Source organism: Centroberyx affinis, unplaced genomic scaffold, assembly GCF_046629955.1.
Source record: "Centroberyx affinis isolate AG114_WGS23_722 - 3 ecotype Tasmania unplaced genomic scaffold, CSIRO-AGI_Caff_v1 ptg001928l_1, whole genome shotgun sequence".
NCBI lineage: Eukaryota > Metazoa > Chordata > Actinopteri > Beryciformes > Berycidae > Centroberyx > Centroberyx affinis.
In genome coordinates, this window is record NW_027280290.1 from 313,298 (window position 1) to 327,512 (window position 14,215).

The 14,215-nt window shown below is 42.4% G+C and overlaps 2 protein-coding genes across 2 annotated transcripts; one reads left to right on the plus strand and one right to left on the minus strand.

Annotated features, from left to right (window-relative positions):
- Window positions 1-2,874: 2,874 nt before the first annotated feature.
- npm3 (nucleophosmin/nucleoplasmin, 3) lies at window positions 2,875-5,568 on the plus strand. The gene is made up of 5 exons (XM_071530431.1): window positions 2,875-3,013; window positions 3,232-3,317; window positions 3,656-3,775; window positions 3,884-3,977; window positions 4,769-5,568. The coding sequence occupies exons 1-5, from the start codon at window positions 2,941-2,943 to the stop codon at window positions 4,873-4,875; spliced, it is 480 nt and encodes a 159-aa protein (XP_071386532.1). The 5' UTR covers window positions 2,875-2,940; the 3' UTR covers window positions 4,876-5,568.
- Window positions 5,569-5,968: 400 nt separating this feature from the next.
- On the minus strand, window positions 5,969-10,893 carry LOC139653558 (sideroflexin-2-like). The gene is made up of 12 exons (XM_071530430.1): window positions 10,869-10,893; window positions 9,482-9,646; window positions 9,158-9,328; window positions 8,928-9,026; window positions 8,059-8,134; window positions 7,501-7,586; window positions 7,298-7,358; window positions 7,090-7,156; window positions 6,908-6,957; window positions 6,760-6,809; window positions 6,560-6,607; window positions 5,969-6,410 (listed from the first exon to the last, which is right to left on the minus strand). The coding sequence occupies exons 2-12, from the start codon at window positions 9,634-9,636 to the stop codon at window positions 6,311-6,313; spliced, it is 963 nt and encodes a 320-aa protein (XP_071386531.1). The 5' UTR covers window positions 9,637-9,646; window positions 10,869-10,893; the 3' UTR covers window positions 5,969-6,310.
- Window positions 10,894-14,215: the final 3,322 nt, after the last annotated feature.

Here is a 14,215-nt window from a genome sequence, read left to right on the forward strand (position 1 = left end):
TCTGTTGGATTCAAAGAATCCAAAGCTAAAGGGCCAAGAAGTGATCTGTAGTCTCAGTAAGTCAGTTGATTTGAGCCAACGTGGAAGAGTCGCCCTCCAGCATTGAATTCTGGGCTACCTCTACTCGTATACCTCCAGGAGGCAGGAGGTGACAACTCCATAAGCCTTTCTGATTTAGTCCAGTAGCCGGTACATGGATTATGGCCCGCATGCCATAACGCAAAGTGTCTGTATCTGAAATGGAGGGAGGCAGAGCTGTGAAATGAAGGCGGCCTGTGTCTCACGTAGTGCCTTACTACCCTTAGGTCCTGCTTTTACCAGCTTTGACAAAGAATGCAGCTGTAGACAAAAGTAGGACACCATTATACGGGTTGTAAGGTGTTATGTGAGATTTTGCCTTTCATCATTACACCATGGTATTTCCATTGGCTCTTCAACAGGTTTGGGGAAAGAGGCCTTAAGTATACCATTACCATTTTCTCCTGATTTAAGGGGCACGTCTGTTAACAAAAAATCTGGCATTTATATGCCATAAGATACCACGTGCATGCATATGGAGGGTGAACAATATGGCTTTTGTGGTTTGTTACAGCCCTAAATAGTTGGTAGTGACAGACCAGCAAAGTGAAGCATTTGTTGAGACTTTTGAAGACTCAACTAGAAAGTCCTCTGAATTTGAAAAGTGAGAGAAGCTTCTATTGGTTAATGAACATAGTTCTCAGCCAATCCCTTTCCAGCACTTTGCTTTTGGCCATACCTTGTTTTTTTTTTTGTTTTTTTTTTGTTTTTTGTTTTTTTTTTGTTTTTTTTTTTATAATTCAACAGTTTTTCATTTATATTTCCCCTTTTAACTATTGCCTTTTGGTTCATTGCCTTTGAATTTTAGGTTTATGTTGCAGAGCCCAGTGTCTCAGGGGCTTGTTTCTGCTTAAAGGCTTTCTTACCTGTGTCAGTCAGTTACAGCCAAAGATTTGTGACTCACACATCAGCGTTGTGGCTCAAATTCTGGTCGTGCAGCCTGCAACTCCCTGGCATTAACTGTCAAATGTCTTATCAATAGCCTACCTGATCTCACACTCCAGCATAGACCGCTTTCAGGAAGCATAAACTGATTGACACAGGGTTCCCACGGTCAGAGAAAAACTCGGATGGTGTGGAAAAGTTTATGGAAAATGATACATTTTCTAAAGGTTTTGGAAACGTTATGTTTTTGTTGTTTCACAAATGTGTTTTCAATTGGTTAAGTAGTTCATGTGAAACTTGCCCATTGGTATATCTCATTACCTTTTGAAGAAAACGAAAAAATTTCCTTATTACAAAAGCCCCAAGTGATAGCTGTGCCCAGTGAAAAATGCATTCACACATTCCGATCAGCTGTTCAGCAGAAAAATGTAACATTTGAAATTGGAGGCTGGCAAATATTCACATTGGAATTTGATGAGTAAAAATACATAGGAATCCTGTCGACAATTACAACTAAGCTTCAACCTTCCCACTGTAACGAGCTGCTCAGTTCCTCATGATAACCACTAAACCAAGGCCTGAACTGTAAAGCAGAAGGTAATCTGGGCTATATTCAAGAGATTGCAGTGTTAGCACATGTTCAGGTGTGCTGTGCTAAACTATATCTTTTGCTTGGCACGGTAGTAGTGAGCGATCATGTCACATCTCTCAGTTGCATTTGGTTGCATTCCTTCCTGCATTGTTTACAACATTGCACACTCTTGAATGTATGTTCTCTCAGTGAAGCCTTGGGCAGCGCACTTAGGACCGCTGAGGTTATTAAATCCTGTCACCAAAGTGGCACTGATTCCCACACCATTGTACTAATTGTGGGGGTCTGGAACTAATATTCCTAGGCCTTTTCGTATCTCTCTGTTGAATGTTTTATACTCTGACGCATTTCCCATTTCTTTTTGAGTTAAAAAAAAAAAAAGAAAAAAAAAAAAAAGCGCTTTGACCGTAAATGGAGTGTTGGTTACACGAGGATCATCTGTTGCTCATGCTCTTCAGTAGCTGCCTGCCAATGTGATGCTTTGATACTGTGTACATTCATGATGTGCATGAAGTGTATTGGATTTGCCGTGGCAGCCATTAGAATAACCTCATCTTATGCTACATAGGAGGAAGAAGCATGCCACGCACCTCTATGTGCATAATACTCTAGGACATAGACAGTCTGTAAACACTGTTAATCATAGTGTTATTATTTTGTATATCTGTTTATTGAAATTATGTCCAGCATTCTGTTTTTCTTAAAAGGATGCCCCACCGCCCTGTTCTGTCCAGCCGTCCCACCTGGCTGTGTCCCAGTGAGGCGTGAAACTCAACATCAGACTTGCTGTTCATCCTGGGATGACGGCAAAGTCCTCACGCTTGTTTTAAAAAGGTTCTTTTTGCAGTTTGTCTAGAGCTTTCTCCTCTGCCAACTTGATTTGATAGACATAGGCTGTAACTGAAAGAAAGGGCTTCGATTGTACATTTTGATTATACATTGTTGGAATTTGAGTTTAGGGTTGGGGGAAGGGGGGGTGGGGGGGGTCATAAAAGTAACAATTTATGTAACATTTGTATGTAAGATAAGATTCAAAACTAATAAACCATGATAAGTGTTACCCCTTCCTCTTCTTATTTGTTTTGCACAGAAATTTCTGTTTGGATTGAAGAGGTTAAGATATTTGTCCAGTTCACATAATCTATTTAAACCTTCTCTTTCCCTTTAGTGAACTTTCTGTTTTGTTTATCAGTCGTTTCTGTTTTTGCCGGATGAAAGAGGAAGGATGCAAGTTTGTACCCTCAAATGACACACCTCCCTCGCCGTCCCTGATAGCGCACAGTGATGACGCGTATGACACGCTCGTAATTTGCGACGCGCTTGTTATTTTTTGTGGAGGCTTCATTTAGCGTAAGTGTCCGTAGAAAATCCCAATTTTAGACAAAATGTCTTTCCACGATGATGACTCCTCGGATATCGGACGTGTTGGCCAGTCGAAGTTGGAGAGCTACCTTTTCAGTAAGAACATTTTAACACAGAACATTATAACACAGACCTAGCTATGATTTTGTTGTAGCCAGGTTGTCGCACACGTGGGTTTTCTCCGTGTGAATCAGACAGCGAAAAACGTGCTTGTTTTAAAAAAAAAAATCTAACATTTGCTGTAATATTAGCCAATGCTTTACATCAAATCAAACGTGAAACATTTGCAACAAAATGCAACATTGTCTCTTCAGGCTGCGAGCTGTCGTCTAAAGTTCCCTTCTACACTTTCCAAGGGGATGAAGAGGAGGACTTGGAGCACTTCCTTGAGCTAAGAACGGTATTGGCAGTGGCAACTAAATTACATGTTTTAGCCAGTAATTTTGTATCATCAGATCACCTGGGATGCAAAAGATGATATCCTTATTGTCCCTAAACAACCATCAAGCACACATTTTAATGCAGTGGTTACAAGGCAGTCTTCTGTTTATCTAATCATTCCCTCGATAAAAAGGACAAGTACCCAAGCTTGTTTAACATTTAGGTAGATGTTTCAGTTTCCTCTTTATTTCTGATATAGTTACAACATGAATCCAGCAATCAGATCATATGCTGAGCAGACTAAGCGTGAGTAAAGGCTGGCTGAATGTTAACTGAGTTAATCTGTGTTACCTGTAGGTTTGTCTGGGAGAGGGAGCCAAGGAGGAGAGTAATGTGGTGGAGGTGACAGCCATGAACCACCAAGGAAAGACGATCTCAGTGCCTATTGCTAACCTTCATATCAACTGTCTGCCTACGGTACAGTATGATGACTGGTCTCTCTAGGCACACTAATGTGCCACAAGTGAAAACAGTTTAAACAGAGGCTTTTGTTCTGCTGTCTCATCTTCTCTCTCCTCTCTCCAGGTGAGTCTGGGAGAGTTTGAGCTGAAGGCTCCAGTGACGATCCGGCTGAAGTCTGGGACAGGACCGGTCACTGTCAGCGGTTTACACCTCATTGGTAAGAGAGGGCTGGGGCCTAATTTCACTCATCCAAACACACATCCAACTTGCCTAGCATTCTGCAAGCCACACTTTAATTTGACCAAGTCAAAGTTGTGGATTGTTAAAGTGCAGCTACTGGTTAGGCTGTTGGTCATTCTTGTGTTATTTATTGGTACGGTATTGTTAATAAAGAAATCTAGCATCATCTTCACAGAGTGAACAATTTACGCAGTGCATTTTATGAAAAATCATCTTATTAGCCAAAGACAATAGGCTTATGTTAGGTGTTTGTCAATCACTGTATTTAACTCAAAGCACATGTATTACAAGCTTAGGTTTGAATCACCAGAGTGCTCCCAAAACAATATTAGAATAGCTGGACTATGATGCTAGAAAACTGGTCTTCTTAAGGTTCTGAGATACCTTGAGTGTTACAGTTTCGGAAAATATTGTGATTTTCTTTCATTTGACCCAACTGCAAGAAAAGCTGAAATATTCCTTGCAAGTGTTAAATCAATAACACTTGCAAATGAAAATCCTCAAATTCATTTCTAGGTGAAATCCTAGAATGGGTATAAATTTATAGATATTCCAAGGAAACCACGATCAGGATATTCAAATTTTTTTCTACCCCTACTACAATCCACTGACTGAGTGCATGCAGCTGCACACATTGTGCATGTGGTCATCGCTCTTGCAAAGGCAAAGGTTTAAAAAATGTCCTTACCAGCATTGTAGTTGCATATAAATATAATACCTGCATGCCATCTAAAGCAGCGATTAACGTCATCTTCTCTCCTCCCACAGCCTCGGAGGTTGCAGACTCCGACCTCTCTGACGAGGAGGATGAAGACGAGGATGAAGAGGAAGAGATCATCCCCATCAAACCAGCAAAGAAGAAGCAGAAGCTCTAGGCCCCAAGAGCCGTCGATGGGTTATAAGAAATACCACAATCCTCTTGTACCAGATGGACACACTTTACACAGTTACTACTTCCACAGCTCAGTGAATGCAGAGTGTGGTCAAAGCTGAACATGCTGCTGGAGGAAGGCGTATTGAACTGTGAGCTTTGTATCTCGTGGGGTGTCGATGTTCTCGCCTCACCGTTCTTCAGTCTCTCTTTGAGAGCCCTTGGTCTTTGCAGTGTATTAAACTGCAGGTAGAACAGCCATTGATAGAAGAACTTTGTTTTTGTTACTAAATGCTGTTCAGTCTTTTATACTGTATAATATACAATCACTGCTGAGACGGATTTATTGCAACAGTGGTGGAGAAACGTCTTTTACCACCGGTGGATCCTGGTATCGTGTCTGCAGCTATACTGTTGTCATAGTAAAACAAAACATTGTGTGTATACTTCGCATGGCAATTTTTAATTAGATAATTTTTGAAAATTGGGTTTCCAGACAAGTGTGATTTCAACTGGTCTCTGTCTACAGATAGGCCTGGGGGTCCGCAGTGTTCAGATGATTTAAACATGAATATTGAAATTGTATATTTGTCATACATTAAATGCTCTCAGTTCACCAGAGCACCTAATTGGTAGTTCCAAAATACTTTTTATTCTTTCTATGCGAGATGGCGATCTTGTAGTGTGACATATTTTGTACATTTGGAGATTGCATCAAAATAACAACTTTGGATTGTCTCTAGTTTCATTTATCTCTTATGAAGTCACACTAACTGCACTGATTTTTATCCTATCACAATCATGAAACATGTATCTACATGGTCACCTAAGTATAACACACACTCCCTTACCGCAGTCTCTGGAATTTAAATGAGGCACAGCACAGGTAGTTTGTAAATCAGATGTGTTCAAGAAACAGTCAGCTTAAGTGAGTTTGAATCAATACTGAATGACTATTTGCATAGCATTTTTCTAAAACACCAAGTGCTGAATCTGAGAGGATGAATCAATGGGATGAAGAAAGTGATGGGAAAACTAAAGAACCATGAGCTGAGAGCAAGATATGTCAATAGATATGGATCTATGCCTGGGAAGCACTTCTACTTCAAGTCAGTTGCAGTGTGAAGCCATTAGCCAAGCTGACAATAAACCGCAACAATAGATAACTCAGGACTGGCTGTACCGTGACATAGCAAAAGATTTGATATCATTTAAAGCTTTACAAAGACAGATATCAACTGTCAACTCTGCATCTGCGCATACACATTATGATCCCATCTGCACAGCACATCCTCACTGTAAACATGCTCTTTGTAAGACAGTTGTAAACTTTAAATCACTGAGAGAGAAAAGATCATCTCCAGGGAAATATTACAAAATACATTTTCAGGGTTGCTGGGGGGAGGGGGGGCTGTAACCGGTTCATCTGCAGAAGATTATCAGAGCCCCTTGTTGAAGTAGACATACTGCACTTTGTCTCCATATTGAGACACAATGGAGTTCCTTAGCTCTGGTTCCAGTTTGGACACGGCAATGGAACTAGAAAAACACACACACGCACACACACACACACACAGAGAGACCTTCCTGATCACCTATAAGCGTCTGACAGAAAAAAGCATTTAGCTCTACATTGATGATTTACAAGGGTTTTCCTTTCTTCATTTGTCAGCTGTTGTTTAACTCACCAGTTCTGTGGGAAGAGAGAGCAGGCTGCTGGCACCATGAAGATAAGGCTGGAAGAGACACAGGGCAAGACATGGGAGAGAGCAGGGGAAAAAAAGAAGGAGATGCAGTGTTTAAGCCCAACGCTTCCCACAGTCCTGTCCGGCAGATAAATGAGAATGTATTGTATGCAGAATTAACCAGCGCGGCTTTGTTCACTTACAACACTCCCACCATCATCACTTGCAGAGGCGCGTGGAGGAATGTGATCCTCTGGAAAAAGAAAAACGTAAAATCAGTTCTCTGTTTACTCTACAGAAGAATCTAGTAATACAAACCCACACTAAATTGTATGCACACACACAGCTCACCTGCATGAACTTATACTTCTCCAGTCTCTGCATGATGATGGGCAGTATGACTGTGGAAGAGTGGGATAGAAAAAAAAAAAAGGGGGGGTTAGTTGAAGGAGGGAATGCTAAACAAGATACCGCTGAGAGCCAGATGTCCACATGAAGGTAACACTAACACGACTTTTGTCCTGACAACTTACTCATGCCAGGGGCTGCCATGGTAACGCGAGAGATGACCACCTGTGTGATGCCCTTGATGGCAGCTTTCTGTTAGTTTATAGCGGAGGAGATGGAAATCAGGGGGGGATTGAAGGAGGGAGGGAGAGAGGGAGGGAGGGGGGTCTAATTAAAGGAAGCTTGAATAAATATGCGGGGTGAATTATTAGTGCCTGCTTCACAAGCCCTCACCCTCGAGTGTCCCAGCTTATTGCCGTTCTCGTCTGTGACAGCGATGCCAGTGAGAATCTCCCTACGGACGGAGACAAAGACACACCCATAATGAGTCCACATTCACTTGAGCTCACCAAAAAAAAAACATATGCACACACACACACACACACACATATATATACACGCACACACACACACACACACACAGCAGTGGTACTCACTGTTGTCTCATCATGGGGATGTTGACACAGTTAGCTGCCGCCACTGCTGCGAAGGGCACCCAGCGGGCCACCAGGGGGGGGGCTCTCTGGGAGGGGAGGGTGGAGGTAAGAGGAGGGGGAAAACCAGGGAGGGATGAGGAAGGACAGGGAGTGGGCAGTTAGTCTACAGACAGTGTCAGCGAGTGGTTTGGGGTTTTGATGTTAACTGTGTGCATTTACAGCGTAGGGTCATCAAAGAATCTGGCTTCTCATGTCTCAGCGCTTCCTTTAGGGGGTGTTAGAGGGAGCGGGGGTGAGTTTTGTCGGGGAATTACCTTGAAGTTTCATATGACAGCGTGACAATGTGTAACAATCTAATATCAACTAGTTAACGTCATCATGAAAATATGCTTCCTATTATTTTCCAGCACAATTAATTCATATCAAAGCATGATTCACAGATCAAAACACACCCAACCGGTGTACACTGAGAGGAGGTTTTGTGAAGCTTTACACTACTATTATGAGGAAGGACAGCTTTATGGGTCCAGCGTCAGTGTGCTGTTGTCAAGTCCTTACCTTGGTGTAGAGGTTGAGGCCTACAGCTGTGGCCAGAGCAGTGCTTGTAGCTGTGGCATAAGCCACTCCGATCTGCCTGTTAAAAAAAAAGTGCATTAAAAAAGTGCAGAAAAGTGCATTAAAACAAAGTAATTTCATTGAGAAAAGAGACAGACATCACTCACATCAATATGTGATACCCTGATACAACGTCTTAAAGGAACAGTTCACCTCAAAATCCAAATTATATCATTATCTACTTACCTCATCTCAGTCGAAAAGTTTGTAGAACCACCAAACACACAGCGAGTTAGCCCTGTAGTTCCTACTGAACTATTAACTATTGAAGTTAATGATCTTTTTACAGCTCCAAAAGAAACATAAAATCTCCATCCAGTGTTTTGTAGTCAAACAATTGCACAAGACCAGTATTTTCCCCATTATCTCCTGTATTTTCCTCACTGACCATGCTCTGGTCCCACGCTCCCTACAGTAGCAAGCAGAGTCTTTCACCAGAGTGCTGTATGGGTGTATGCAAAATCTGATGGACATTTTATGCTTGTTTGGAGCTGTGAAAGAGATATCCGCATTAACGTCAATAGTTTGGGACAAGGCTGAGATGGAACTACGGGGGCTAACTCGCCATGTGATTGGTGATGCTACAAACTTCAGTGGAGTTTTGAATGACATGGGGGTGAGTAGATAATGACTGAATTTTAATTTTAGGGAGAACTATTGTTAAGTACAGTGAGAATAATGAGAGTAGCTATGAAAGAATTGTACATCAGCTTTGACAAAGGTAACTGTGGTAATTTCTGTGTCCTTCATTTCTGGCTCATGTAATAACGGGAGATCTGCTGGCTGATGTTATGACCAGTGTCGTTACTTACGTGTTGGAGATAGGCGATGCAGCATTGCGGTTAGTATAGTTGACCAGGGCGTTGAAAGACTGGTTCACCCACTGCCAGAACACCACTGCCGGTACTGTCCTGCAGAACAGCACAAATAAACACACACACATACACACACATCCCTATCGTCATCCTACACACGGCACGCATGGTTACAGTAGTGTAGCTTGGATTGTGATTCTCCACCCTGCTGTGAACGTGGCTCTCACCTGTAGAACTGCAGCATGAAGCCAGTGATGGCCATACCACCAGGCACCTGGAAGGACATGCGTCCAATCAGGTTCATACGATCACCGGTGTCTGGGTGGAAGGCAGAGTCGTACAGTTTCTTAGCGTAGAACAACTGCTCCTCTGTGGTGCCGGGTGGTACACTGCCCGCTCTAACACACACACACACACACACACACACACACACACACACACACACACACACACACACACACACACACACACACACACACACACACACAAACAACATATTACAACTGATCCAGCAGACATATGCCATGGATAGGTGAGCGTCATCTCCCCACCTGCAGCTCTCCACCAGTTCTTTGGCCTGGTCCAGAGTGGCATCAGGCAGCAGTGCAGTTCGACAGTCTGTGATGTTGAAGAAGTGTTTCAGTCGGCCGGTAAATGTAGTCTGGTCCCACCGGGGAGCATCGATGTCAAAGCGGCTCAGGTCCATTCTTAATGCACTGGGGAGAAGAAGGTGAAAAAAAATGTACAGTCCTACGGCATACAGTATTTCTAACTCCTGTAGCCCATGTGGCCTACTTTGAGCCCTGAAACACTATAGGAAAATTATCAGAGAAAGGCCTGAAATTGCATTTTTTGATCTCTCAAAAGAGGAAGGGCGTTTCTGTCTTGTTGGAATGTTGTTGTCTGTTTGCCCTGCTGTTTCCTTTCAGCTGAAACGTCGAAACAAAATAAAAATGAAAATTAAATTAAATTAAATGAGATTTCTAATCATGGGTTTGACTCTCACCACTATTATCTCCCCACTTACAGTGTGGACAGTTATGCGATTCAACACTAAATCTTCCAGCCTGATGTTGCCTCAGACAAAATCTTATCAGAAGGGGGTCTGTGGCCTAATGTGTGTCTATTTGGGGGTCCCTATCACTATAAAACTCATTTATAGTGATAGTATAATTACCCGAGGGATGTATGGGTTTGCTGTGATTTGTATTTGTATAGTAAACCTCTAAAATGTCTTAGGAACTTAGGACTCCAGTTTTTCCTGAACCTTTTTGAAGTGATGAGCATTCTCAAATCTGTCACGTTGCATTTAACAGCATAAAAAACCTGACACGACACATCTCCATGCAGTGAAATATGCCTATTGACTCATCTGACCGCCCAGACTTTGAGCTCTGCATGTTTACCAGCAGCTTTGCCTGCCTGCCATATGCTGCTCATTTACACAATTCATTACCGAGCGCTGGAAATCTTTCCACGCAGTTCATTTGGCTCATCAGCGACTATCGTGTTTGAAAGTACACGGGGTTTTTACATACCGATAGAAAGGGGAATATTAGTGTATAACTCGGGGAAAGCACAACCTGGGGGTTTCTGGTCGCTGCTGTTGTCAGCTGGTGGAAAAAAGAAACTTCTGAGATGAGAGTTGTCTGTTGGTTGTAACTCTGTGTGTTTTTATGCCCCGACACATTGCCTCAGTGCGGCCATTCAACATTTCTAATTTAATCTAACTTCATCTGACCCAAAGCGATGCAGTAAAAAGGTGATGAACGTGGCAGGACAACTTCCACTCAGACGCAGAAGTAGCTTATTATTATTCTCTCATATACAACTTTCAGCAACAGTGATTTTAAATCAGGCATTCAGATATTTGCGACATGCATTGATATGAAATCGGTATTAAAAGCAAAAATAACAGAAGTTTGCTAATGCAAATACCTGGCTGAAACAACTTCCTGCTCGCTTTCTCGTCAGCGTGACGTCACCAGGGGGCGTATGTTTTCCATACCGGGATGAGCCTCTTTGGCTATTCAGATGCATCAAATCAGCAAAATCAATTCATAGCCTAGCAATTTGTACAGTTTAATGGTTACAACAAAGCTGCTGGTGAGTCCAAGCTGTCTGACTGTGGAAGCGAGATCTTTACTCAGATCACAGGATCCTTTGATATGGGCTCTATTCAAAATTCAAAATTAAAACAAAAAACATTAGGCTACACATATCATCTGATCATTACTTTGAAATGAAAAGTTATCAGCTGAAGCTTTTGGACACTGTACAGTGCACTATTCCTTTAAGGAAAGAAACATTGCAATTCATTACAATAATTCATTCTTTCATCAATAATTCATTCATTTCTATAACTCTAATTTCCATACCTTTTATGTTATTTTGGACGTTGGGGCCACAGAATATTTCCCACCACAGTATGGGGTCACCGGTTAAAAGAGGTTGGGAACCATTGGTATAATATATCAAACACTTTCCAAATGGAGCAAGCTCACAGGTGTGTGTGTGTGTGTGTGTGTGTGTGTGTGTGTGTGTGTGTCCCATACACATGTGAAGGAGAGGTCTCCACTTGTGTTTTGTGGCTCCACACACACACACATACTACACACACAGACACACACACACACACACACACACACACACACACACACACACACACACACACACTTACAGGGTGGAACCTGTGTCACAGCAATGTCAAAACCTGGAGTTACTATGGCAACTGCTCAAGCATGCCACTTTGTATTCTCACTCAAAGATTGATACAGCTGTTCTCCACAGAAGGACTCCAAAATGCCCTTTAATTTTGCTTTATGCCTCTCTGAAATGCATGTCACACTCACCTACACTCACACACTGTTGCAATTCAGCAGTCGCACACACGCGCGCACACACGCGCGCACACACACACACACACACACACACACACACACCCTTTCCGTCTGGTTGTTTTGGTTAGATACATTGTTGTAATATTGTTGCCTGTTTACCCTGTTGTTTCCCTCCAGCTGAAACTTGACAGAGGACTGCTTTATGCTCCACTGATTTACAGAGGAGCAAAAATAGACCTGCAGATCAATAAACATTGCCATGGATCTTTGTCTTTGATGTTTGTGCGCTGAGTGGGTGCGCGTGTTTGTACGCTACTATCCCGGATTTGAGTTTTGGCACAGATTTCAAAGGCCTTATCAGATGAAGGTAGTTATCAGCATTCTGCATGATTGATGAATAGTAACTCTCTGTGTGCATACATATGTGCATGTTCCTGTGAACATTGGTGGGAGGACTGCTAAGACTGTGTGTGACTGTCCAGAAGATCACACTAATACCCCTCCACTCACTCATTTATTCCATGTACTATCATGCATTATAATGCTGCCACTTCTCCCCTCCACAACTGACTTGATGGAACAGTTAGGCAAGCTATTAGCTTTGCAGTAGTATTGGAACTGTATCAATCATATTCATCTGAGTCCAGAGAGCAAACATCTATCTGTTATTTTGTGATGAAGTGATGTATTTTACCTTTTTGTTGTACCCACTTTCCCTCAACCTGACTTGTCTAGTTTTGCTTCAGTTAGTCATTCCCCAACATGACTTTCTCCTTAATCAAAACACAACATGTCTTGTGGCTGCATTGCATTCTGGTCTATTGAGGCTACTGCCTGTGGATTGCTCTCTCTGCCTCTTCTACGATGGATTTCTCCCTGTATGATTGTTGAACCTTGATGCAAAATGGCGAATCTAGAAAGAAGCCCTTGTTCTTTGATTGAGGCTGACACCAAAACCTGACGTTTACCGTTGATGTTTTATGCATTAATTCATTTTCCATAAGCGCTTATTCCTATTCAGGGTCCCGAGGGTGGGTAGGGGGGGTCTGGAGCATATCCCAGCATGAATTTTCTGCTATCAAGCTCCATTGTAGCTGCGCTGGAAATATCTCCACATGATGTCACATTGTCTACGCTTGGCCAAGAAAAATACACCAAACAACAAAATGGACCCAGAAATGCAAGATACATCGCCAACAGCTGTTTTGTTAACAGTGTGGTTTAGGGTGGATTTTTCCTTTAATATAATATAGTTCTCTAAAAACAACATGCTCTTCCAACCTGAGGAGAAGTAGCAGATCCATGGCTGCATTGCTAATATTGCAGAGATATTACTGATATTTAATGATACAAACACCTGTTCCTGTGTCTCCATTTCATCATATCGAAACAGACTTAGAGGAATACAAAAGACCTTCTGGGTAATACTGTAACAACCTAACTCTGTGTGTGTGTGTGTGTGTGTGTGTGTGTGAGGGGGAGAGAGAGAGTGAGAGAGCGAGAGAGAGAGAGAGAGAGAGGGAGAGCGAGAGAGAGAGAGAGAGAGAGATAGTGCCCACTGTAACTCCAACAGCACCCTCAGCCCCCGAGTAAAGCACACAAACAACAGCTGCACAACAGCTGAAAGTTCCCCATGCATCGAACATACACACGCACACACACAGACACACACACACACGCACACACACACACACGCACACAGTCTCAGGTCCTGCTGCAGGCAGGGGCGTGTTATACTCATACATACACAGCTCGAACACACCTGCCACAACAGAGCACAGCTGTCAAGTGCATCATCCTTTACCCTATACATAACCTCACCAAAAAGCATACACACACACACACACACACACACACACTAAGTCTACTTCTGCGCAAATGGGCAAACACACACTAACTGGGTGATTGTTCGCTGACACCTGAGCACACATTCGCTCCCACAACAGGATTTGACTCGTACCGAGCCCAAACCAAACACACATGCAGGCTACATGCTTTTCTTCAAGTCTAATATTTGTGCCAATACTGAAATCATTGCCGATGTTATGTCACTGATTGTGTAATGATGTGCAGTGACTGATACTGTGATGCAGAAAGAAAAGAAAAATGGAGGTGATTCAAAATATTGCTTCAGAAATCTTGCATCTCAAATACACTAATACCAAATGTGATTTTTTTTTCTGTTTTTACACTGAATTAAATTTCCCTTCCAGTCAAAGCTCAGCTTTCTTTGAAATGAGAATCTCCTAATCCTGATATGTCTTGCCTCCTTAAAATGGAAAAGTTGATATAAATATGCAGATATATGAATGAATTTATATGGATTAAATTAATGGTATGGCCTCCTTCAGAATATCTATGTTTTATTAATAACACACACAGAGAAGCGAGCAGTGCACAAGGGGAATGCTAATAGGCTGTCACATGCATGCCCCCCCCCCCCCC

Coding starts and splice junctions, on each gene's coding strand:
- npm3 (XM_071530431.1), top strand. CDS start 2,941: ATGTCTTTCCACGATGATGACTCCTCGGATATCGGACGTGTTGGCCAG. Junction 3,014..3,231: donor GTTGGAGAGCTACCTTTTCA/GTAAGAACATTT, acceptor TTGTCTCTTCAG/GCTGCGAGCTGTCGTCTAAA. Junction 3,776..3,883: donor ATATCAACTGTCTGCCTACG/GTACAGTATGAT, acceptor TCCTCTCTCCAG/GTGAGTCTGGGAGAGTTTGA.
- LOC139653558 (XM_071530430.1), bottom strand. CDS start 9,636: ATGGACCTGAGCCGCTTTGACATCGATGCTCCCCGGTGGGACCAGACT. Junction 7,587..8,058: donor GCCTCAACCTCTACACCAAG/GTAAGGACTTGA, acceptor CTCCCCTCCCAG/AGAGCCCCCCCCCTGGTGGC. Junction 6,411..6,559: donor TCTCTCTTCCCACAGAACTG/GTGAGTTAAACA, acceptor GTGTTTTTCTAG/TTCCATTGCCGTGTCCAAAC.